The 25,237-nt window shown below is 43.6% G+C and overlaps 1 protein-coding gene across 1 annotated transcript in view; it reads right to left on the reverse strand.

The window, feature by feature from the left end:
- Positions 1 to 25,237, reverse strand: part of CYTH4 (cytohesin 4) — a 138,714-nt gene that overhangs the window by 29,443 nt on the left and 84,034 nt on the right. The window contains exons 8-9 of the mRNA XM_073592477.1: positions 3,849 to 3,997; positions 3,134 to 3,248 (exon numbers count right to left, since the gene is read on the reverse strand). Of these exons, the coding sequence (XP_073448578.1) occupies positions 3,134 to 3,248; positions 3,849 to 3,997 (264 nt within the window). The remainder of the gene's footprint in view (positions 1 to 3,133; positions 3,249 to 3,848; positions 3,998 to 25,237) is intronic.

Raw genomic sequence — 25,237 nt, forward strand, 5'->3', positions numbered from 1 at the left:
ACAGGGTTTCTATAAGTTGGAGACCGTCTAAATGGAAAAAAGCTGCTGCAGCAGCAGTGCTCTTTCTCTAGGAAACCAATAATGCTTTACAAAACCAGTACCATGTAATAAATGTTTATTTCTATTGAGGGCCCATTTAGATCTATGTGCGTGAATGGAGGTGTATTTTTTGTAGTATTAGGTAGGTGCACTGTTAAGCATCAATGTGCATTTCGTTTCTGCGTTGACATGTATTTGGTGCTTGTTGACTTGCATTTTCAATGTATTTCTTTTTATTTAAAATTTGGAGTGGATAGGGTTAATGGCCAGTGTGGGGGTGGGGAGTGCCCCAGCTCTCTCTCTGGGGGGCAGTCTGGGTTGGGGTTTGGGGGCATTCTGGGATATTTGGGGAGCAGTCGTGTGTGGGGTGGTTAGAATTGGTGGGGGGTGGGGGCAGGGGCGTGTGGGACTTGCAATGCTACTGTGGTTTTTTTGTGTGTGTTTTTTGTGTTTTTGATACATACAGAATAAACCATATATTTTTTTAGTGGTACCTATTTGGGTGTTTGTTTTCCTGCTCTTTTCTTCTTTTGTGTTTAACAACCATAAACCATTGCTTCTTAATAAATGCTGCCAATGCATCAAAATGCATGCTATGTTCATTTTGATGTACTACTCTGATTACTATGGGCTTTTCAATGCATTAAAATGCAGAAAATAATGGACATATTGGGAGTAATTTACGAAAGGCAAATCCACTTTGCACTACAAGTGCACTGAAAGTGCCTTTATTGTCCCTTTATTAAGCCATTGATGCAATCATTAGTGTTTCAAAGTCCAAGTCCAGTGTTGCAGGATCTCTTTATAAATCTACAGACACAAGTTTTGCACCTTTATAAAGAAGACCCACGCCACGTCAGCAAATTATTGTTATCTAATACTGTATATAAGGACACTAATAGATTTGCTGCTAAAGATAAATAATACCAGCAAATATGTCTATCAACTAGAATAGAAAAGAAAGCACTTCTTGTACATCTGCTGTATCAGCCCTTTCATCTGCACATTTGCTTATCTGCCCCCTGAATATTTTGTTCTAGGGAATTGACCCAAATCGACAGGACCTTGTGAGGGGAGTTATCCAGCTAACGTTTTTATTGCTGCTGTATTATCATTTCTAGGGATTTCAGTTCACTTCTTGTCTGACTGATCATACAGCAAGTAAGCAGAATTTTTACAACTGGAGGTATGTGCAACAATGAAACTACCTCTTTCTGATTCTACCCAACACTGAATAGAAACCTTTCGGCTGGAGTTAAAACCCAGGGAATGCTTATGTTGAAGTCCAGTTGGTTTTATTATGTAACAACACGGGGAGATTAAAAAAGAGGAACCTTTAATGTGCACTTATGCTAAGGCTATCGACATATTTAATGATTTACATATCCTTAAAGTGATTGTAAAGGCTCTTAAAAAAAAAATAACAAAAATGTTATATTTACCTCCTCTGTGCAGTTGGTTTTGCACAGAGCAGCCTGGATCCTCCTCTTCTCTGGTCCCTCTTTGCTGCTCCTAGCCCCTCCCTCCTTTGAATGCCCCTCAGCCAGCAGCTTGTTACAGGGGGCACCCAAGCCAAGTCAGAACTCCATGTATCCATTCAGACACGGAATCCCAACCTGGCCCCGTCCCCTCTCTTCCCTAAATTGCTGACTGACTGATTGACAGCTGCGGGAGCCAATGGCACCGCTGCTCTGTCTCAGCCAATTAGGAGGAGTGTACTGGATGGCTGAGGGGATCATAAACATCGCTGGAGAGAGAAGGAGCTCAGGTAGTTAATTGGGGGGTGCTGCGGAGGCTGCTACACACAGAAGTTTTTCTGCCTTTACAACTCCTTTAACAAGCAGTAAAGAAGCAAGCCCCAACTGATTTCTGTAGCTGCATGTACTGTGAAGGTATTCATTCCTAAAGATCACAACATAGATTCTTTTAGCCACAGAGGGGTGCCGTGATTTCAATGCCTCAGTTGTGAAATTTGAAGATTTTTCCACAGTTTCTATAGCTACAGAGTTCATGCAGCTACAGATGGTTTGTTTAAAAGTCTCTTTACTGCTTGTTAGGAATATGTAGTTGATTTAATGTCTATAGTCTGAGAGAAAGTGCACTTTAAAGAATACAATCACTAAATGTATACATTTTGGGGTGGTTCATCTTAAACTGGCTGGCAGGTGGCAAGGGTTGCCCAGTAAAACTTTTTATAAAGTTATGTAGCGCCCTTGCCTTGGGCTGATTACATTTAGTATATACTGTAGGTTTGCTGTAGCCAGCTGAGCTGCAATTCATTTTCAGGTCTGTTTGGGTTTTACCTAGTACTTGATTTCTTCAGTCTGCTTCTGGAAGAATATTCCAAAAATAAAGTGGATGGAACAATCACTGGAGTTATGAATAGTTATCTGACTCTAGCCTATCCCTGGGAGGCTGACATGGAAGGTGTGGCTGGGTAAATATTTGGGAGGATCTGATCAGTTTCTCTCTTTCCTGAGGCTTCTCCCCTGGGACAAAGCAATTGTGTGTGTTCCAGGAAAGCTACTGCTGCTAGACCTCGGCACATACCATGTGCTGGGGGCCTGAAAGACGCTACTTATAGAAGCTGAGCTAAAAAAAGAAACCTTTACTGAAGTGTGTTGCAGGGGAGCTGGATAAGAGTTGCTACCTGAACATTGTGAATATGACCTTTTGCCCATAGCTCTAGGTACTTACAGTAAGTTTTTTCTGAGGGCTAGACGCCAGAAGTTGCTGCCTAAGGACTGTGACTGTTCTTATAGGGTCTCCGATTTGGCTATCCCATCTTTTTTCAGCATTTCTGCTGGAACAAATATATTTTGCAAGAAGCTATCCTGCAAGATCTAGGTGCAGTTGGGTATGCCCACCCTCAAGCTTCCTCCCTGTATTTTGTTAAAAATCTGCAATAAAAGGTAAAAAGACCCCTAGAATGTGCTTGAACAGGATGGGCAGCCTCTGGTCAGGTAAGGGACTCCCAATTCTTTTCCAGTGGCCATTAGGGGGGTCATCACTACAGTTAAGTACCGGTAAAATGGTTTTATAATATTTCTCTATTGTGACAATTGTAAGAAAAGAAGGAAAAGGATAGTCTTACCCATTTTCAGAAGCCAGCCCTCTCTCTGTGGCTTCTGAAAGGCAAGTGTGAGCTCCCAGGCGTCTTCCTCTTCTGGAAGCCTAAATGGTTCCTTTTTCAGACTCTCATACATATCCTGTTCAAGGAAGGGTAATATTAGTGTTAACATCTTAAAGTGGACCTAGACACAGGGAATCTTATTTATTCAAATGGTGTAAAACAAGTCAGCTATGAATTTGATAGCAGTTATAGTAGGTATTCAAAAGCTGCCTTTTGCCTATGCACAGTCCTTTGTGTATTCCACACCAATGTATGGCAATGATGCAGTTGCCATATTAGAAGTACAAGCTGTGATGGGTGTAATCCGGTGACCGGAGGCAGAAGTGCTGGTATATATACGGTACTTCTCATGGATGGGGCTAGAACAATGGCGCATGCCTAGGCACTCCTATATTTGTAGAAGTGTCATGCTGCTTCCAATCATGAGTTTTATGATAAATGTACATTTATATAGAGATAGCAGTACTTTATGAGTCAGTGAGCCAGAACATTTAAATAGATCAGAAGTTCTGACTTTTGACATGCTTATTTCGGGCCAGTAGCTGAGAAAGTACTAAATTCAGTAGCAGCCAGTATTTTCAAAAGGCCAACAATGGGAGTTAATGTATTTTTCTTAGCACAGGTTATGTTTATGAATATACATTACATACAATATATACATTAAAGTTGTACTTACAGTCAGCAATTCTGAGGGTATATCACCACCTGGATGTATACCTTTGTGTATGGAAATGAATTGTTGTAGGTCGGGCTTTTCCTTAACACTTGGATTATGCAGGCTTGTATTTAAGATGATCAGCGAGAAGGAGACAATATAACAAGTATCTGCAGTCATAAAAAAAGGAAAATTAGGGAAAGAATAATTTAAAAACAATTTGTTAGAGTACAAAAGGCATTACATTTTATGTTTGTCTAATTCAGTTTCCAGTTTTCAAAGTACTATACTGAACTTAGTATTTGGGATTTTAACTAAGCAGATAACTATATTGTACCTAATTATTAAATACATTTGGATAAAAGATTATTATTAGCGGTGTTCTAACTGAAAGAAAATAGACAACGTTGTCCCACAATTATATACTGAGGTTCAGTAAATATCAAATGGTTACGTATTGTCTCAAAAAAAAAAAAAATATCTGAACACATATCCAATGTACTGAGAGGTGCCTTCAGCACCCCAAAAGTGCTGCTGGCCCCCCTAAACTGCTGTCTCTCCAATCAACCAGCTTTGACAATTCTTACATTTGTTACAGACCGACCACTCCTGGGATAGGCCAACTAGAAATAAGAGCATGCAGAAAGGGGGCAGGCTAGCCGTCTACACTAGGAAGTACAAACCGGTTGATATGGGAGGTAGTTGTTTCACTGAACCCATGGCATTTTGTGAGTGCCCACACTTTATACAAATGTTCAGTATTTATTTATTTTTATTTGGAGACAAGTGTATGTTAAGCTGCTCATATATGTGGATGGAACCTATTAAAGTGTATGTTATGGCACATTTTGTCTAGTATTGGATAGAGTACAGAAAGGATTAGGACTCCTGTTGGGTTTTCACTGCTATTCACCACTCCAGCACAGAGAATCACCTACGTTTCCTGCCCTGCTGACATTGGTTTCACCAGACAGAAAATATTTCAACAGGGGCAGAAATTTAAATCTGAATGTAGCTCTAGCCTTCCCCTAATCTATCAAATATTTTATTTCGGAGAGCAGCGATGAGCTATGATTCCACTCTAGTTTGGCCCAAACCATATTTGGGAATCTGTCATATGATAGCAGGCCGCTGGCACAATAATTTGAGAATTCCCTGCCCTGCAGCCACATGGGACAGGGATGCTGGCTGATGTTATTATCCAAATATGGTCACATGGCCATATCTGAACAATGTCATTAGGTTAATCCCCTTTGTTACGTGCAGCTGCCGGGTGGGGAATTTTCTGGTTGAAGCTCATTAGGCTGACAGTCAATTGACAGCTTCCTACGGTTTGGACCAAACTGGGACCAAACTGGGTTTGGCCTAAATCTAAACTCTTTACTATTAGAGAGTTACCCTCATTTCTGGTAAAATGTTGTGCGCAAGACAGGAAGTAAGGGTATATGTCTCTTCCCTATCTACCCAAAACTAAGAAAAAGTTTTGGCTGGATATACACTTTAATTACCACATATTTCTACTTCTGAATGATATTGACCTGCAAATCTATTATTTTATGCTGACTGGACAATCTCTTTTTTTATTGTTTATGCTACATAAATGGGAAATATTAACATACTGACTATTGTTATTCATAAAAAAACAAAGCCACTTAATTTGCCAGTAAGCACATTAAGCCCCACAATCATGGATTTTGTTCTCCTAAAACTATTGCTTGCACAATATATACAGAAACCTAATAAGGACCTAAAATTTAAATTCAAACTTAATACGAATGTATAAAGTAAATGACAGTTTTACTAAATGCCAGGTAAATTTAGTTTTTGGCTCCTTCAGTAATCAAGGGAGGAAAGATTGTTTTAGTCTGTTCGGGGTTTCACAGGCTGGGAGTTTGACTGCTTCCCCCTACCTCCAGAAGACGTTTCTAGAGCTTAGGGAGGTAGAATTCAAATAACCAGCCTAGGGCCTAGTCAATCCCGGAGAAGGTGTGCCCAGATGGATGCTGGGGAAGCTGATAAATAGTCTGAAGCCCTGAATAGATTGTCTTCCCCAGCAAGGAGAAGTTCCCAGCCTTAGAGGGGGCATTTGCCCCTGGGGCAAGCTTTGGCATGTGCTGATACTCTCTGAGGTCTCGGTATTGGAGACTTGGAATTAACCTGGAACTGGCTGCAGGACCTAACCAAAGGGATCTGGTCTTGAGAAGGAGTCTTACTCTCACTGGGAACTGTCCGGAAGAAACTGGGAGGAGGCAACTGGGAGGAGGCAGCTGCCTTGGAAACTTGTGAGTAATGACACCAAACTTATACCTGGTGACTGCGTTCTTCAGGGATATAAAAGTCAGACATTGCTATGACGGAGACTGCTCTTATTGGGTCTCAGATACTGGCCATTCCCCTGTCCCCGGTTAGGGGAGAGGAGGGTTTAGATTGTTCCCTTTTTGAAGTTGCTAGCCATTTTGAAGTATCCCATGCCTTAATCCATCTCCTGTTACACGTCCTACAAGCAATAAAGTACAAAAAGACAAAACCCCTATAGCCGGAGTGAATAGATTGTTGCTTGGGTGGATGGTGGCCTCTGTACTCTTTGGGTGAGAACCAGTTAAAACCAACTTCCTCTGTGGGGGTAGTGTTACATAAACCACATTGCTCATTTTCAGTAAAAGTTAAACGTTTATTTAGTGTTCATTTACCATAAATAAAAAGTTTCTACATCCTAAATGCTATTGTGTGACTTAAAACCTGGAAAGTCTAGATCCCATGGTCTCTGGATACCAGAACCATTATAGATGTTCCATGGCATTACAGACAGTTGAGTATCTACTATTTCCTTTCTGTCATTCCTGAATAAAAGACTTGCAAAGCATAAGCACAGTGCAGTACAACTAAATGCTAAAATAGAAACAAGTGCATCTGTGATAAGAAGATATGGATTCTACCTTGTGCCCCCTCCAACCCCCAAAATACTCACCTGAGCTCGATCTCCATCCAGCGCTCCCTCCTCTCCTTGCTCGCAAATGCTTGGCTGTGAGCAGCGGGAGGCATTGGCTCCTGCTGCTGTCAGTCAAAACCTGTGAGCAGAGAGCAGGGGGTGAGGCCGAGCTGGGCTGTGTGCCTGAATCACAAACCCAAACAGCCCGACTTGGGATCAAGAACGCACAAGTGCCCCATAGACGTGGAGCCAGAAGTGCCGACGGGGGACCCCAGAAGAGGAGGATCGGGGCTGCTCTGTGCAAAACCATTGCACAGAGCAGGTATGTATGACATGTTTATTATTTTATTTTTTTTTAAAATGTAAGATTTACAATCACTTTAATACATAAAGAGCCTGAGTAGAGGGCCAAATGCTGCATGCTCTTAGGTGCATTCAGCTTGCCTTTGAGATGCTTCTAGGATGCTTCTATGTTCAGAGGTGCTTCTGATCTCCTTCTGACCTGCTTCTAGTCTCCTTCTGACCTGATTCTTGCCTCTTTCTAAACTGCTTTAAGCTGTTTTTGCACTACCATCGGCTTCTATGCAAATAGAAATTTTTGACACAACCCTAACAAATATTTTAAAGATAAGTCACAGTAAGCTGATTCTTTTATATGAATATCTAAAAGTCGTTACATATACTAATAATTTATTGAAACCTATATCGGACTTACTAACAAGAAGGATCAGAAAAGTACAACTGTAGACTATGTTCTTTAGCAAAGAGGGTATTAGGATTACAACAGACTGATTTCTTTCACAGGATTATCTACAAAACATCACGAAGACTGCAACTATATAGCAAACAATAACCTAACCTCATTGGGGATATCAATCTCCCCTACTCTTAGTTAAAAACGGAGCCATTGATACATATTGATTTTGCTGGGTTTTCGGGATCAAAAGAAAAACAGGAGAAAAGCTGAACATCAATCACATATGAAATATCATTTAAAGCGGGGTTCCACCCAAATTTTGAACAATATCTGTATGTATTCTCTTCCTTGCCTAGATGCTGACATGCCGTTTAAAAAAATTTAAATCGCCGTAATTACCTTTTATTTTTCTATTCTTCTTTGCACTTCCTGGTTCTCCTCCCGTGGGAGTAGGCGTGTTTCTAGCCTCTCCCAGACTCCTGGGAGCTAGTCTCAGGCTTCCCAGGATGCCACTGAGCATGTGCGGGAACGAGCAGTGAATGCTGGGAGCACAGCATTCACCACATCCAGGAAATAAATGCTTGTGGGCTTCAAATGCCCACAATCAAGATGGAAACCGCCTGCAGTGAATAATATAAGATATTCTTTCCGACGAAATCTGACACAGGCGGACATATTACACACAATATGTGAGTATGTAATGCTGAGAAGAAAAGTTTGTGAATGCACTAAAAAAAAAAAAAACGATAGATAGGTGGACCCCCGCTTTAAAGCTGACCTCTAGTCAATCATATACATTACAAAGATTAAATAGATACATGAGAGCTGCTCTATCTGCCAAAGTATTTGTAGCTCTGCCTATCCAGTCCAGAGATCTGCTCTGCACAGCAAAGTCCTGCCTGGCAGGGAAGAAGAGCTAAGTTTTCTCTGCTACCATTTCACTTTCACGTCTAGGTCTCTCCTCCCCAAGCCTGTGATTAGATTGTGGAAGTAGAAGCAGCAGACCAATGAACTCATCTCTCTTTCAATATGCTCTCTCTCCTCCTATCAACATGTTCCTTCAAGTAAAGCATTACTGGTTGGCTCTTTGGGCTGCGTGTATTTATGTATACATTTCCATATATATTAATGATTACAGAGCTGCAATTATGTGTCTTTTACACTGCCCTGTGGATCAGCTTTAATTCATTTATGTATGCATTGAAAACTATTAAATGTACTTTTTGATGGAACTAGTGTAAATGCCTGAGTTTCACTTGGTATCCTGCACATCAGCAACATGGCTAGAAAAGAAAGGTGCAGCTTTGGAAGCCAATTAGGTATGCTGCAGTGCACATGTGCAAACGAGGCCTGACAAAAGGAGAGAGACCTCATCTGTCTTGTAATTTTACTGTCCAGTAATTGGCTGTGACCAGGGAGATGAACTGCAGTTCTGTATAAGTCAGGTCACTTGGGGTTCGTTTACACTTGTGTTGCACTTTAAAGCGCAATCCACATTGGATTGCATAGTATTATAGACTTAGTAGGTGTTATGTCTCCGCCTCTCTGCCCATTTTAAACTTTAAACACCCGCGCCACAACTGCATGAATTGCACATGGTTGTGGTGTGGTTGTGGCATGATCCAATTAATTTAAAGTGGATCTTCACTGCATCTGGAGACTATAAACCAAAAACACTATTTAATTCATTTTTAATATTCAAAGCAAGCTCCCCCATCCATCCATGTCCCCATGCTTTATTTTGTTGAGAAATCACTTTGAAAAACACCTGCTAGCATTTCTGGCTGTGGCCATCTTGAGTGAGGGCAAATGATTCATGTAGTATTTATTTCCTGGAATCCATCTGCCCTTACCTCAAACATGCACACCGGGGAGAGTGCTTAGCTCAGAAAACCCCTCCTCCTCTCCTGAAGACTCCTGGAATGTATGACATCATTTGCCTGGGCAAGAAACTGAGAACTAACTAAAGAAATGTAAACACCTCCATCAGCTGCCTTTGCAGCTTAAGAGGGTGTAGATGGGGGGCGCAGTAAAAGTTCAGCTCACCCACGTGTTTTATTGCGCTATCCAGCAGGTCTCTGTATATCTCTAGACTGGCTAAACAGAAATCATCAAGCATGGATAATAGCATTGGATGTTTAAAACTGAACTATTCCTTGTCCTTTACTGCCTTTTAAACCTTGTTCACTCAAGCAACATAGTGGAGATTCAACATTTCTCCAGAATCCCAAAAAGAAAAATTGTATGAATTGGTGAAAATAGATCAGCTTATAATATATGTTTTAATGCTTAATGTTTGAGATCATTTTTAAAGATGTTCCCACCAAGCTGAAAGGTTTACATCACTTCCTCAATCAGTTTTCAAACACAGATCTGACCAGTTCTGCAAATCTTTTCCGTGAACTTTATGCATCTTTTCATAATACAAAAAAATGTTGTTGATATAGTGCAGTAAATGACTGCTTGCTGGTTGTGGTGGGATACTGTCCTTCACCACATTTTCGATGACTTAGGTTGGTGCACCAGCAAAGCGGGACTGACATTTGGCAAACACAAGAATACATTTTCTTTTCAATACAAAAACAGTAATGCTGTAGTGTAGTAGCTGACTGGTTTCTGTTTCTTAAGGTTAGCAAAACAGGATTGACATTTGACAAATATAGGAGGTACAGTATGTGGCCACATAAAGTCTATTATGACATTGTAGGTAGGCGGAGGTAGCAACAATTTATTTCAATTTAGTTTGCACATACTACTTTAAAAAAAAAGAGGAAATAAAAAGTTAAAAAGACACAAAAACATCAACTGGAAACCACCAGTTATTGCTCATCTGTCTAGTAGTAGACCATAATCTCAGTAGCAGGAGGAGGTCCTTATCAAAGGTAAACATTTCAGAAGAGAGCTGGCTCAGACTAGGGGAGTGAAAGATCATACTGTAATCATATTTACAGCTCTGTTAGGTTTAGAAAAAACAAAAAAACATGCAAAGAATACCTAAACTTTTTTCCTTATTTATATTCCGCTGAAGATCTAACATCCCTAACCTCCAAAACACACCATCAGGAGCTCAGTAAGTCAGTGATCCTACCATTGTGACCAGTATATTTTTGAGTCATGAAAGGAAAAGGGCGTAAACCAACAGACACATGGGAAAAACCTGCTAACTCTTGCATATAATAACCATGGTGGGAACTGAACCCTCCCACCCAGTGCTGCATTGCTACAAATGCTTTTGTTTGAAAGTGTATCTCAAGGCCCCTGTGTGACAGTCTAAAAAGGTCCAAAATCCAGTTACTATTTAAAGCACATAAAAAAAAAATACTTCCCCTGAATAAGCAAAATTCCTCCTTTTATGCACCTGACGATCTCCCCCTCTCAGACACTATAGCTCATCGGTGGAAGGGTTTCAGCAGAAGTCCAGGTAGCAGTGGACAGGGCTAGGTGCAGCCAGTTAGTGACTACTTACAGGTTCGTGAATCAGCAGTAACAGAGCTGACAAGCACGCCTACTGCAACGTCTTATCCCATTGGTGTGTAAACCTACATGAGGGTTACAATGTTGTTCTGAATTCAAGAGCCATTCAGCAGCGCTGTTGCCCTATCACAGGAAGCTGCATGAGGTAGATAGCACTGGCAGGATCAATAAGTATTTGTGAAAGTTTTCAGTTGGACCAAGGGAATACTGTAAGCACAAATGCACTTAAAATTCAACACATATGAGCTGGCAATTAAAAAACAGATGCTGAAAAGTCCAAGAAACACTAACTGATCAGGTGGTGTGCACTTTTACAGGGAAAGAGGAACCTTGCCCTTAAGATAACAAGCTTGAATAATGAGCTGTATAAGCCATCTGTGAAAGTGGAACGAGAAGCAGGCTGCCTCTTATGAGGACCTTCAGGAAATTGAAACAGAGTCAAATTGTCTAAAGTTAGATGAAGTAGGAATCCAGGCATTAGAGGGAAAACTCCTAACTATTAGACAGGCCCCTATTTCTCAGAACCAGGGATTAACAGCCAGGATTTTAAAGCAAGCAGCTGAGAAGCAGGGACAGAAGATCAAGGTGATCTGGGAGAACCAAGAGTTTTCTAGGTTCCTGTCAAGGTCTGAGGCCAGTTCAGTGTGATGAAAATCACAGAAATACCCTCCCTCTTGATCTGACAGAGCGGGAGGAGAATGAGTTTTAGAGGCAAAGATGTATGAGTATATCAGGTTGAACTAACACACAAGAACATCCACTGTGAAGATTAAAGAATCCTTGGATATGGAGTAAAACCTGCTATGTATGTTGATGAACCTGAAACCAGAAGATCCACAATTCGCATTCCCCACCTGTAACAGAGGTCTTGAAACACCTCGGGCTGAAGATTCCATTCTCCAAAGTCCAGACTTCGATACCTTAGGAAGACTGTTTGCTAATTTTCCATACTGGGATGTAGATGGTGGTCAGAGCTGGAACATGAGGTTTTGCTCAAACTAGTATTAGACTACTACTTCTTGAGCCACACAACTTCTGGTTCCTCTGTGATGGTTGATGTAAGCCAAGGTGCAAGGTGCATCCCTGAAGGGATAACTGAATCATGCTGAGTTCCTAAATATATTGATCAGGAGACAAACCCTAAGGACCAAGTTTGTTGTACAGAGAAGGTACCTAGAACTCCTCTCTAGCCCAATAGGCTGGCATCTGTCCAAAGAACCTTCCAAAACACTGGGAGGAAGTACTTTACCAGTTCAATGGCTAACTTGAGCCCCCTCATGTCAGGGCAAGCCTGTTCCTGCTGGTCCAGTGATCCACGGACTGAACCCGCCTGTCCCACACTGCCAGAATTTTTAAGTGCAACAGTCTGGAGTAAAATCTTGTCAGAAACAATGAAAACAGACCAAGACAGAAGTACAGTTAAATGACACTTGTCTAATAATAAAAGTAAAAGAACAAACGTAGTCAAAACATAGCCACAGTTCAGTAACCGGAAAGGATAGTCAGCCAAGCCAGAAGTCAGGGATCAATGTAGTGGAACAGCAATCAGGATCTGGAGCCAGAAGCGATGTCAGCAAAGCCAGTCTTTAAACAGGAACGCAGGAGATGTTTTTTGTGATGCTGACCAAGGCAAAGGCAGAGCTCCTCTGGACTAGATGGCTTAACCACTTGACAACTGGGCACTTAAACCCCCTTCCTAACCAGACCAATTTTCAGCTTTTGGTGCTCTCACATTTTGAATGACAATTATTCAGCCATGCAACACTGTATCTATATGAAATTTTTGTCCTTTTTTTCACACAAATAGAGCTTTCTTTTGGTGGTATTTAATCACCGCTGGGTTCTTTATTTTTTGCGCCGTAAAAGAAAAAAGACAGAAAAATCTGTAAAAAAATAAATTTTTCTTCATTTCTGTTATAATATTTTGCAAATTAGTAATTTTTCTTCATATATTTTGGCCAAAATTAATACCGCTACATATCTTTGGTAAAAATAACCCAAATCGGTGGATATTATTTGGTCTTTTTGAAAGTTATAGAGTCCAAAAACTATGGTGCCAATCTCTGAAAATTGATCACACCTGAAGTACTGACGGCCTATCTAATTTCTTGAGACCCTAACATGCCAGAAAAGTACAAATACCCCCCAAATGACCCCTTTTTGGAAAGAAGACATTTCAAGGTATTTAGAAAGATTCATGGTGAGTTTTTTGAAGTTGTCATTTTTTCCCACAATTCTTTGCAAAATCAAGGTTTTTTTTTTACTTTTTTTTTTTTCCACAAAATTGTCATATTAGCAGGTTATTTCTCACACACGGCATATGCATACCACAAATTACACCCCAAAACACATTCTGCTATTACTCTCGAGTATGGCGATACCACATGTGTGAGACTTTTACACAGCGTGGCTACATACAGAGGCCCAACATGCAGGGGAGCACCTTCAGGCGTTCTGGAGCACCCAGGCCAATTCTGACATTTCTCTCCTACATGTAAAAATCGTCATTTATTAGCTAGAAAATTACAAAGAAACCCCAAAACATTATATATATGTTTTTTTAGCAAAGACCCTAGAGAATACAATGGCGGTCGTTGCAACTTTTTATCTCGCACGGTATTTGCGCAGCAATTTTTTTAAACGCTTTTTTTTGGAAAAAAAAATGTTTTGTGCTTTACAAAAACAAAACAGTAAAGTTAGCCCAATGTTTTTGCATAATATGAAAGATGAAGTTACGCCGAGTAAAAAGATACCCAACATGTCACCTTTCAAAATTGCACGCGCTTGTGGAATGGCGCCAAACTTTGCTACTCAAAAATTCCCATAGGCGACGCTTTAAAATTTTTTACTGGTTACATGTTTTGAGTTACAGAGGAGGTCTAGGGCCAAAATTATTGCTCTCGCTCTACCGATTGCAGCGATACCTCACATGTGTGGTTTGAACACCGTTTTCATATGTGGGCGGGACTTACGTATGCGTTCGCTTCTGCATGCGAGCACACAGGGACAGGGGCGCTTTAAAAATTATTTTTTCTTTTTTTATTGTTCATTTTACTTTATTTATTTTAGTTTGATGCTTTTTTCCAAAAAAAAATTTTTTGACCACTTTTATTCCTATTACAAGGAATGTAAAAACATCCTTGTAATAGGAATATGGCATGACAGGTCCTCTTTACGGTGAGATATGGGGTCAATAAGACCCCACATCTGACCTCTAGGCTGGGAAGCCTGAAATTTAAAAAAAAACAAAAACGATCCTGGCTTCGATCGTAGCGGTGAGTCGGTAGAAGCGCGGGAGGGGGGACATCCCCTCTCGCCTCCTGTAAGAACAATCAAGCAGTGGAACAGCCGCTATGATCATTCTTTTGGTGTAGGGAATCGCCGGCTGAAAAAGCTGATATCTGAATGATGCCTGTAGCTGCAGGCATCATTCGGATATCCCCGCACAAAGTCAAGGACGTTGTATGACGGCCGGCGGGCGGGAAGTGGTTAAAATGCATTTTTTTTTTAACACAAAGTTGTCCATTTATACAATATTTCTACCACATAACATGTACATACCAAAAATGACACCCCAAAATATATTCTCCTACTCCTCCTGAGTACGGCAATACCACATGTGTGAGACTTCCAAAGCCTGGCCACATACAGAGGCCGAGTACAGCCGAGCATGGCTCAGCATGGCAGGGTATGGCTGGGTATGGCGGGGTATTGCAGAGTATGGCGGGGTATTGCGGAGTATGGTGGGGTATTGCGGAGTATGGCGGGGTATTGCGGGGTATTGCGGAGTATAGCGGGGTATTGCGGAGTATGGCGGGGTATTGCGGAGTATGGCGGGGTATTGCGGGGTATGGCGGGGTATTGCGGAGTATGGCGGAGTATGGCGGGGTATGGCGGGGTGTGGCGGAGTATGGCGGGGTATTGCGGAGTATGGCGGGGTATGGCGGAGTATGGCGGGGTATGGCGGAGTATGGCGGGGTATGGCGGGGTATGGCGGAGTATGGCGGGGTATGTCGGAGTATGGCGGGGTATGGCGGAGTATGGCGGGGTATGGCGGGGTAATGCGGGGTATTGCAGGGTAATGTGGGGCTTTGCAGAGTATTGTGGGGGTATTGCAGAGTAATGTGGGGTATTCCAGGGTAATGTGGGGCTTTGCAGAGTATTGTGGGGGTATTGCAGAGTAATGTGGGGTATTCCAGGGTAATGTGGGGCTTTGCAGGGTAATGTGGGGCTTTGCAGAGTATTGCACAGCATTGCAGAGCAGCCATCCATCCACCCCCCTCTCCGCTCACAGTGTACCGATCGGTACACAGGAGGGGAGGAGAGGAACCGGCGTCATCAGATGACGCCGGTCTGTTTACATGTGATCGCGCCATCATTTGACGGCGCGATCACATGGTAAACGGCCGCGATCAGCGGCCATTTACCGGGATCCGTGATGCGCCAGGTCCGGTCACGGATGTGTTCGGGTGCGCGCCCCAGGGGGCGCGCGAGAGGGAAATTCTGGGAGGACGTCATATGACGTCAGTTAAGCAACCGCCCTGCAGCCGTCATTCGGCTATGGGCCGGTTGTTAAGTGGTTAAGTAGGCAGGACTGACAAGCAGGATATGATTAACAGCTGAGTAACTGTGGAGAGAGATGGGAGCTGGCAATTAACCGACAGCTGAGCGGCCAGCTCAGAGAAGGAAAGGCTGAGCCCAGCCCTGACAGTGTCCCCTCCTCAATGACCCCTCCCCCTCGGAGGACTACTAGGCTTGAGGGGAAAACGTCTATGGAAATCACGGAGGAGGACAGGGGCATGTATGTCCAAGGATGAGACCCAAGAGCGTTCCTCTGGACCATACCCTTTCCAATGCACCAGGTACTGTATGCGCCCACGGAACCTATGGAAGCCAACAATGGACTGTACTTCATACTCCTCATGGTTCTCAACCTGTACAGGGTGAGGACGTTGAGACAGAAGGGTGCCAACACCAGTCTCAGAAGAATCCACCTCAAGCATAAAGGGTAACGTAGGATCTGGATGTGCCAACACAGGAGCAGAAACAAAGGCAGCCTTGAGACTCTCAAAAGCCTTAATGGACTCTGGAGACCAACTCTGTTGGTTACCGTCCTTTCTGGGCATATCAGTCAGGGGCTTGACCAGAGACAAGAAGTTATGAATAAACTTCCGATAATAGTTGGCAAAGCCCAGGAAATGCTGCAGAGGATGTAAACCCACGGATCGGGGCCTCTGTAATGCCCCGTACACACGGTCGGACATTGATCGGACATTCCGACAACAAAATCCATGGATTTTTTCTGACGGATGTTGGCTCAAACTTGTCTTGCATACACACGGCCACACAAAGTTGTCGGAAAATCCAATCGTTCTGAACGTAGTGACGTAAAACACCTACCTCGGGTCTATAAACGGGGCAGTAGCCAATAGCTTTCGTCTCTTAATTTATTCTGAGCATGCGTGGCACTTTGTGCGTCAGATTTGTGTACACACGATTGGAAACCTTGAGAAAGTGCTTCTGCAACATACTCCTCCATGGCCTTATCATCCAAGACCGACAAAGGGTAAACCCGGCCAAGAGGGGGTATGGCACCAGGTTGAAGGTCAATTGCACATTCATACGGCCAGTATGGAGGCAAACAACCGGCTTAACCTTTATCAAAGACATTGCTAAAATCGCGGTACTCCTCTGGCAGGGAGGAGAGTGAAGAGGTGCACAGTACCTTGGCTACCTTCTGGAAGCATGTCTCACTGCATTGTGGTAACCAGGAGAGAACCTCAGCACTGAGCCAATCAAAAGAGGGGTTGTGCCTCTGTAACTAAGGATAAACAAAAACCAGCGGAAAAGGTGAGGAAATAACGTGGAATTGGATTATCTCATGGTGAAGAGCCCCTACGGCCATTGACAACGGAACTGTCTCATGAGTCACATGTGCAGGCTGTAGAGGTCTCCTGTCAAGAGCCTCAATGGCAAGTGGAGTGTCATGCAGCTGCAGTGGAATCGAGTTCTTCGATACAAAGGCAGCATCCATGAACAGGCCTGCAGCCCCAGGGTCGATTAGAGCCTGTATCTCGACGGACGACTCAGCCCAAGATAGGGTGACTGAAACCAGGGGCTTATCCTTCTGGATAACTGAGGATGAAACACCGCCACCTAAGGTCTGTCCGTGACAGGACCTCAAGGTTCGAGCGTTCCCTGGACAGGTAGGACAAGATTTCAAAAAGTGACCTGCCTGGCCACAATACAAGCACAATCTCTCTCTCGTCCTAAAGTTTCTCTTATCCGCAGAGAGACGCGTGAAACCCAAGTGCATGGATTCACCTTCACTGCCGGACTCAGTACCAGGAGGCATGGGAGGTGAGGGAGGCACGAGTGGGACTGCAAAGCTCGGAGACAAACGTACAGGAGGCTTCCGCAAGCACTCCTTAAAAGACAGTCTTTCTCTGAGTCTGGAGTCAGAGGATGGCAAACGTGATCGACTTATCCAGCTCAGTGGGCATATCTCGGGCTGCTATCTCATCCTTGATGGTATCTGAGAGACCATGAGAAAAAGCAGCCACGAGGGCCTCATTGTTCTACGCAACCTCTGCTGACAGAGTACGGAATTCAATGGCATAGTTGGTAACAGTTCTCGTACTCTGTTAGATGGAAATGAGGCACTTGGCAGCAGAAGCAGAGCGTGCGGGAACGTCAAATACCCTTTTAAACGAAGCCACAAACTCAGGGTAACTCATGACAACAGGTTTTTGCCTCTCCCATAGAGGGCTTGCCCAGGCCAAGGCTCTCTCAGAGGCAAAGATATCACAAAACCTACTTTGCTTCTGTCCGTGGGAAATGCCTGGGGCAGCATCTCAAAGTGTATCTCAACCTGGCTGAGAAATCCTCTGCATTGGACTGGATCGCCCCCAAATTGCTGGGGAAGCAGAGCGGAACCAGACATACCTCTTATAGAGATAATACTCGAGGCGGGTGCCTGCACAGGGACTGGAGCAGCAGCAGGGTCGGCCTGCAACATAAGTTGTATTGGGGCGGCCACAGTGGGAGATTCCAAGTGAGCCGTTCGACTCAGGAGAGTTTGTAATGCCATGGCAAACTAATCCATGTGGTGATCTAGTTCATCCAATCTGGAAAAAATATTACCAACAAGTGGATTGACTGCATCTTCTGAATTCATGGCCTTCGCGTACTGTCAGAAACCATGAAAACAGACCGAGACAGAAGTACAATTAAATCACACTTGTTTAATAATAAAAGTAAACGAACAAACGTAGTCAAAACATAGCCACAGTTCAGTAACCGGAACGGATAGTCAGCCAAGCCAGAAGTCAGGGATCAATGTAGTGGAACAGCAAGCAGGATCTGGAGCCAGAAGGGATGTCAGCAAAGCCAGTCTTTAAACAGGAATGCAGGAGATGTTTCTTGTGATGTTGACCAAGGCGAAGGCAGAGCTCCTCTGGACTAGATGGCTTAAGTAGGCAGGACTGACAAGCAGGATGTGATCAACAGCTGAGTAACTGTGGAGAGAGATGGGAGCTGGAAATTAGCCAACAGCTAAGCAGCCAGCTCAGAGAAGGAAGGGCTGAGCTCAGCCCTGACAAATCTGGCATACATAAATGCCTCTTTAAGGATAAGTGGGCCAACATTTTTGAGAGGAGGGCCTGTTTATGGTGCTGGAGGACTTGGGATAAAAGGACTTACAGCTGAACTCTGTTTTAAGCTTTACCTTGGACTTGGAAGCCTGGGAGAAATTAAAGGATTTTTTGTTAGGTGCAATGAGGCAAAAAGGGCACGTTTCCCCTAAGTTACTTCTCTGCTATAACTGTTAAGGGATTCACCAAAAAAAGGCATTTTCCATCAACGAGCATACAAAAAAGACATTTCTTGCACTGAAGCTTTACAAACCAACATTCGAACAAAAAGGTTCTTTGGCTATTTAGCTAATAATATCCCCTAGAAACAATAGAGCAGGGCCACAGAAAAGAGCTCCAGTTTTTACAGAAAAGAAGGGTCCTGCAGGATAGAACCAGAATCGCAAGATATACCCTTGGACCAAACAGATAAGGTCTGGCAGATAGACATAATTGAAATGGCAGGTTGCAGGGCCGAGCCTGCAAGTGAGAACAAGGACTTAGAAAGGCTTTCCAAACTTTTTTATCCACAGGATATTAAACACTGGGATGTCCTCTACAGGGACAGGTAAACTCTTGTTAAGACAGGACAAGGCAGGCTCCACAATAGCAATGATCAATTTTTTCCCTTAGCAAGGATGCCGACGCCTGTACCCGGAGCCGATGGATGGGTCGGCTTCGGGTGCCGACATCGCTGGCTGGATATTAAAAGTCAGCAGCTACAGTATTTGTAGCTGCTGACTTTTAATTTTTTTTCACCCAGGCGGATCTCTGCTTTAAGTTTATTGTAAAGGCTATTTTTTTTAACCAAAAAAATAAACAGGTTTATACTTACCTGCTCTGTGCAGTGGTATTGCATAGAACCACCCCTCAACTTCAATTTTATGGTCCCCCATTAGAGATCTTGGCTACTCCTTCTTAGTGTCAGTGTCTGCCCCCCATGGCAGGCCACCTGCTATGGGAGCAGACGTGCAGGCTTAAAAAACACAGTGTGGCTCGGCTTTGCTCCCCACCCTCTGCTCACTAGATTTGAATGATAGTAACAGGCGTCAATGGCTCCCACTGTTCTCAGTATATGCCTGTGAGACCAGGAAGAGAGGGAGAGAAGACCTGCAACTGGATATAGTGCTGGATCGATACAAGATTCAAGTATGTATTAGGGAGCCTGACGGATCGTCCATGCGATCATTACCAGCGACTATATCCGCTAGCAATAATCACTGTGTGTTCTCCAGGCAGGGACAGCACCTTGTTGGGGGAACACAATAGCTCCATGATAGGAGGGACTCCCCCATCAACACTGACTGTGTTGATGGGGGAATTGAGAGATTTTCTTTCCTGTACCCCTTTTTTGGCCGGGTTAAGGATGCCAAGATGAGCCCCTAATGCAATCCAGTGTCCAAAGGCACATTAACTAGTTGCAGACTTTGGATGTGTTTCCTCATTGTATACAGGATGTGTGTAGCATGTCCAGTCTCTCTGCCCTGCTTCCCCTCCTCCTAGTATACCGTAATTGTCAGCTATGATTAACCAGAGCCAGCATTACAGTATATCCAGAAAAGTCGGCAGTCAAAAAAGAAGTCTGAACTGGTGTTTATAAACAGCACTGCTCCAGACCACGATTACACAAAGATGCAAAGTAACATATTATTGTGTTTGTATCTTTCTGTTAATTCATCTGCAGATCAAAGGGATTAACTTAGATCTGCAGATGATATTAGTTAAAGCAACCTGTGTTTTTTGTTTTTTTTAATGTCCCTCTGTTTATACCTTATTAACCCTTAGTTTATCGTAATCAGCCCTAATTAACTCCTTAGTCTCCTTCTCTCTTCACCTATTTTTTTCCTGTTGATTTTTTTGTTTGTCTCTGTTTTCTTTAACTATTAATATTTAACCATTTTGTTTTTGGTAAAATTTTTACACATTTAACACATATTTACACATTTTCCATTTATAAAAGGGCAAAACTGAAAAAAACAAAACTTTATTGCAATTGTAAATAACTTTGCAATGCTTTGTACCAGAATCATAATTTTAGTGTCATTTTAAACAGGATACAATACAAAATAAACAAGTCCTAACAAGTGTATGCAAGTGTATGTGTACTGCTCTTACTTACTGATCTTAGCTGGGTTTCTCTCCTTGCTTTCAGTTCTGAACGGCAAGGAGAAATCTAGCCAGATCCTGTGTTTACAAACACAGAAACCTGTGCTGTGATTGGCCACAGCTGATCAGCAGGTATACAGTAAAAATGATTGGCTGTAACTTGTTGATAAACTCATGCTGTGTCCAATCACAACACAGGTCAGCAGAAGGTATGCGTATGCACACCTCCAAATCAGGAAGTACACCGTTACGCACAGGTATGTTGTGGTGTCTGGCTGTGCCATCTGCTAGCAGTAAATGTACTATTAGCGGGCGGCAGGTGTTTAAAGCACATTGCTTACATTATTTACATCTAGCTAAGCTTTTTTTACAGGTATATCTAAAATCCATTAAAAATAGATCAAGTACCTTCAAAAGAACATGTATTGTACTCGAAGTCAGCCTGTGATAGTGAAGAGTTAAACAAAAACCAAAACAAAAACATTGTCCTGAGGTGTGCCGTGGTCACGTGGTCAGTATGCCTAAAAGGGGCCATACCCAAGTATGAAAAGAGAAAGAAATCAATTGAAATAAAGAAAAGGGAATGGGTGGGTGGGGTACGAGCGCCTACGACCACGAAGGACAGAGGCAGAGGCGGGCCGGCTTTATGCAGCCTGACTCCGCCTACAAAAACAGGCTGACCTGCGGTCAGCCTTATACTTGTACTCGGAGTCAGCCTGTGATAGTGAAGAGTTAAACAAAAACCAAAACAAAAACATTGACCTGAGATGTGCCGTGGTCACGTGGTCAGTATGCCTAAAAGGGGGCAAAAAATAAAACAGTAGGATGAAAGTTTATCAAAAGTTTATTATACACTGAATCACATTTAATCAGCTAAATTGACAAAAGCCTGTGACATTTCCAAAACAGGATCTGGAATATACCTAGAAAAACAATCTGACCTCCACCTGCCTAACTTCTTTATGATATGAGCAGGGACCCCCTGACGTGAAGCTGCAGAAGCTGCTCCTCTCCTAAATGAATGACCAGAGTATGCCTTCGGGTCCAAACCCAGGTTAGCCAAAAGGATACGACAATGTAGAGTGAATTGAGCTACAGAGAGGGGAGCACAAGGGAAGGGCAACAGAGGCCCATCCCTAGGTTTGTCAGCCGTAGCCCTGACTAGCTGATCTAATACTGATACCGGGCACCATGCCCTCCCGGTCTCAAAAAACCTAATGTCCGTACCACCTCCTGTTTGCTGTGTCTTGCACGCATGTAAATGTAAACAAAAATAACCTGAGTGCCTGACCAACTGATTGGACAGAAGTATGTGAGACCCTGCACCAGTATGCGCAAATTCCCCTGGCCTTAAAAACCCGAAAAAGGCCAGATAAATGGCTGCTTTAAGCACCAAGCTTGGTAACCACCCAAAAGGAGATCTAGAGAGAATATCAGACATATCCCGGAAAATGTGACCAGTTATGGGAAGTCTACTTAGCCTGATAGGAGGGGTACATTTCTGAATTCCTTTGGCCCTGATAGGGTGAGCTGAAAATATAGAGGGCCTATTAGGGTCTTCTAACAACATAAAGTGTTGAATGCCAGCCAGATATGTCCTAATAGTACTATGGGCCAGTTTAAGTTGAGAGTGGCAAAAAGCGGTGAAAGCAAGTAGGTACTGGATATTGTAACTGTCTAAGCAAGGAAATCTAGCCTGGAAAGCCTGAAAGACCCTCCAAGCTGTGGCATAGGCCTTCCTGGTATTCAGAGATAAAGAACTGTTAATTAAATTAACCGCTTCAACCCAATGAGAGTCTAATCCATCACCAATTGTTGGAACTGCGGAGAAGGTGTGGCGTAAGCGTCTGCGTCCGGGACCTGCTGAAAAAATAACGGGTAATTAAACCGGGACAAAGCATCGGCCGCTATATTATCTATACCATTAATGAATCTACCATGGATATGAAAATTAAAATGAAGAGATAACCAAATAAGCCTACGCACAAATCTCATGATCAGCAAGGATCTGGATCTGCCACTACTGATAATCTCAGAGATTGCTTGATTATCAGTAGAAAAAACTACTGTCTGACCTGCCCATAGATGCCCCCATACCTGAGCGGCTGCCACTATGGGATACACTTCGAACAAAGCCGAAGTCTCAGTGAACCGAGGAATTGCCAAAACCTCGTCCGACCAAGATCCCGCCATCCAATGAGAACCGAAAATGGCTGCATAGCCCTTGGTGGCTGCTGCGTCTGTGAAAATTTGGGGAGAGGAATTAGACACAGCCGGGATAAACATAGCTACCCCATTCCAATGTTGCAGGAACTCATCCCACATCAGCAGGTCAGCAAGCGCAGAAGAATCCAGGAACACCTGAGCATCAGGGTTGGGGGCCGAAGGCAATAATGCTAACAATCTAGATATAAAAGCTCTCCCCTGGGGGATGATCCTCATCGCAAAATTTAACATACCGAGAAGTGACTGTAATTCCACCCTGGTACAGACTCTGGAGACTGTGAACGCATGAATGCAATCTCTGATTCTCACAAGCTTATCTGTGGGAAGACTGGCCTGCATGGATTGCGAATCCAGCGACGTGAGTCTGGTAACTGGACCCTCCATCTTATTGACAGACAGCGGTATGTTAAGTGCAGAGAAAAGTGAAGTAAGTTTCCGCAGGTCAGAAGGGACTTGCTCACCACCTTCAATGAGGAGAAAATCGTCTAAATAATGGATCACCTTATGACAATTCTCCCTGTACGTGAGAATCCAGTTAAGGGCCTGAGCAAAAACGTTGAACAACCAAGGGCTACTTCTAGACCCAAATGTAAGCTTGGTGGCAAAATAATAAACCCCTTTCCATTTGATACCATGCCATTGCCAAAGAGACGGCAGAATAGGCAGAAGCTTAAAAGCATCCGCAACATCCGCCTTGGACAACCAAGCTCCTGAGCCCACCTCAATAATGGACTGAATAGCTTGATCCACTGAAGCATATTTGAGAGAAAATTCTTCTGACGGGATCAAAGAGTTGAGGCTAGCAACATGCGAACAATGAGGGGCAGACAAGTCATAAATTAAACGTGGTTTATTTGAAAATTTCCCTCTAACAAGCCCCAGAGGGTTGACCCTCCATACCCGGAAGGGAGGAGAAGTAAAAGGCCCGATGACAAACCCCTTATCAAGTTCTGACTGTAATAGCAAATCTACCGCTTCAGTATCTACAGCAGATGACCTAAGGTTTTTACACTCATAACTATTAGATGGTAAGGAGACAAACCCTGTGTGGAAACCCTCAGTGAAACCCCTAGCCAAAAAATTGCTCCAAGAAGGTGACGGGTGGGCAGCTAAACACTCCTGCAAAAAAGGAACATTGATACGGCTTAGTCATGACGTTTTATTCTGCTTAAGTGAACAGGCTGACGTGGGGTGAGCCCTGAAACACCCAGTACAGATATGCAGCAACCGGCATTGACTAAAATTGCATACCCCAAGGTTGTAGTTATTGCAAATCTGGGATTTCCCCAGAAAATGAATAGGACGGCCTAACTTGTCCAACGGGGCCGGATGACCTGAGGAAGGGAGCATCATACCTGACCCCCTGGACGTACTGGGTACTGCAGGAACCTCCAAATTGGGGCACCAGTATGCCGTGTGCGATGAAGATTGACAAGAAGCACATACCAGAGACTGGAGACCTGAGCCCGGCGAAATGCCGGTAAAACAACTCGGTATCCATGTTGCTCCAAACCGTCACCACCTGAAATTGAGCAAAACGGGCCGCAGCTTTAGCGGAAAAAGACCGGTGATAATCATAAAAATTGGACCCCCCATACTTGTGGCCTAACTCAACCACTGTATACAGGTACAGGTCCAACTCTTCCCTCCTAAGTGGAGTAACAGAGCAGATTACATCTCTGTAGAGACTAAAGGCCAAGACAAACTCAGGGATGGACAACTTGCGACTAAGTCTGTGATCCCTGGTCTTCACTACCACCGAAACATCCCCACAAGCGTAGGACCTATAGTCCGCAACATCATGAGCAGCAATTAATAAGGATGCCAGGTTGACATCCTTCCCTTCAAGAATGTCCTTCCTAATATTAGACGGAATAAAATGTGCTGGGTTAACAGGGGGGGCACACAAAATATTACCTGGACCAACCGAAACCGGCCCGGGTACCGAGGAGGACCTAGAATCAGCTAGAGCCACCGGGCAGGCTGCTGCTGTAGTAACCGGACTCGGCTGATTCTCCAAAACCTCCACCCTACTACGCAACTCGTGGCAAGACGTGGCCAGAGAACTAAGGGTAGTGTGGATCTCGGCCAAGGAAGCAGCCACAGTCCGAAGGGTAACTTGCTCCGCACTTGAATCAGCTGTACGAGGGAACAGCAACCTAAAAAGCTGGGCTTTCCGAGCCGATGCTGGGTATGAAATCCCCCTGCGCTGGAGCTCTGCTATGAGTCTAGGAACAGTCCAGGTTCTGAGAGATTGTACGCCTACGACCACGAAGGACAGAGGCAGAGGCGGGCCAGGTTTATGCAGCCTGACTCCGCCTACAAAAACAGGCTGACCTGCGGTCAG

Source organism: Aquarana catesbeiana, linkage group LG07 (genome assembly GCF_042186555.1).
Source record: "Aquarana catesbeiana isolate 2022-GZ linkage group LG07, ASM4218655v1, whole genome shotgun sequence".
Lineage (NCBI taxonomy): Eukaryota > Metazoa > Chordata > Amphibia > Anura > Ranidae > Aquarana > Aquarana catesbeiana.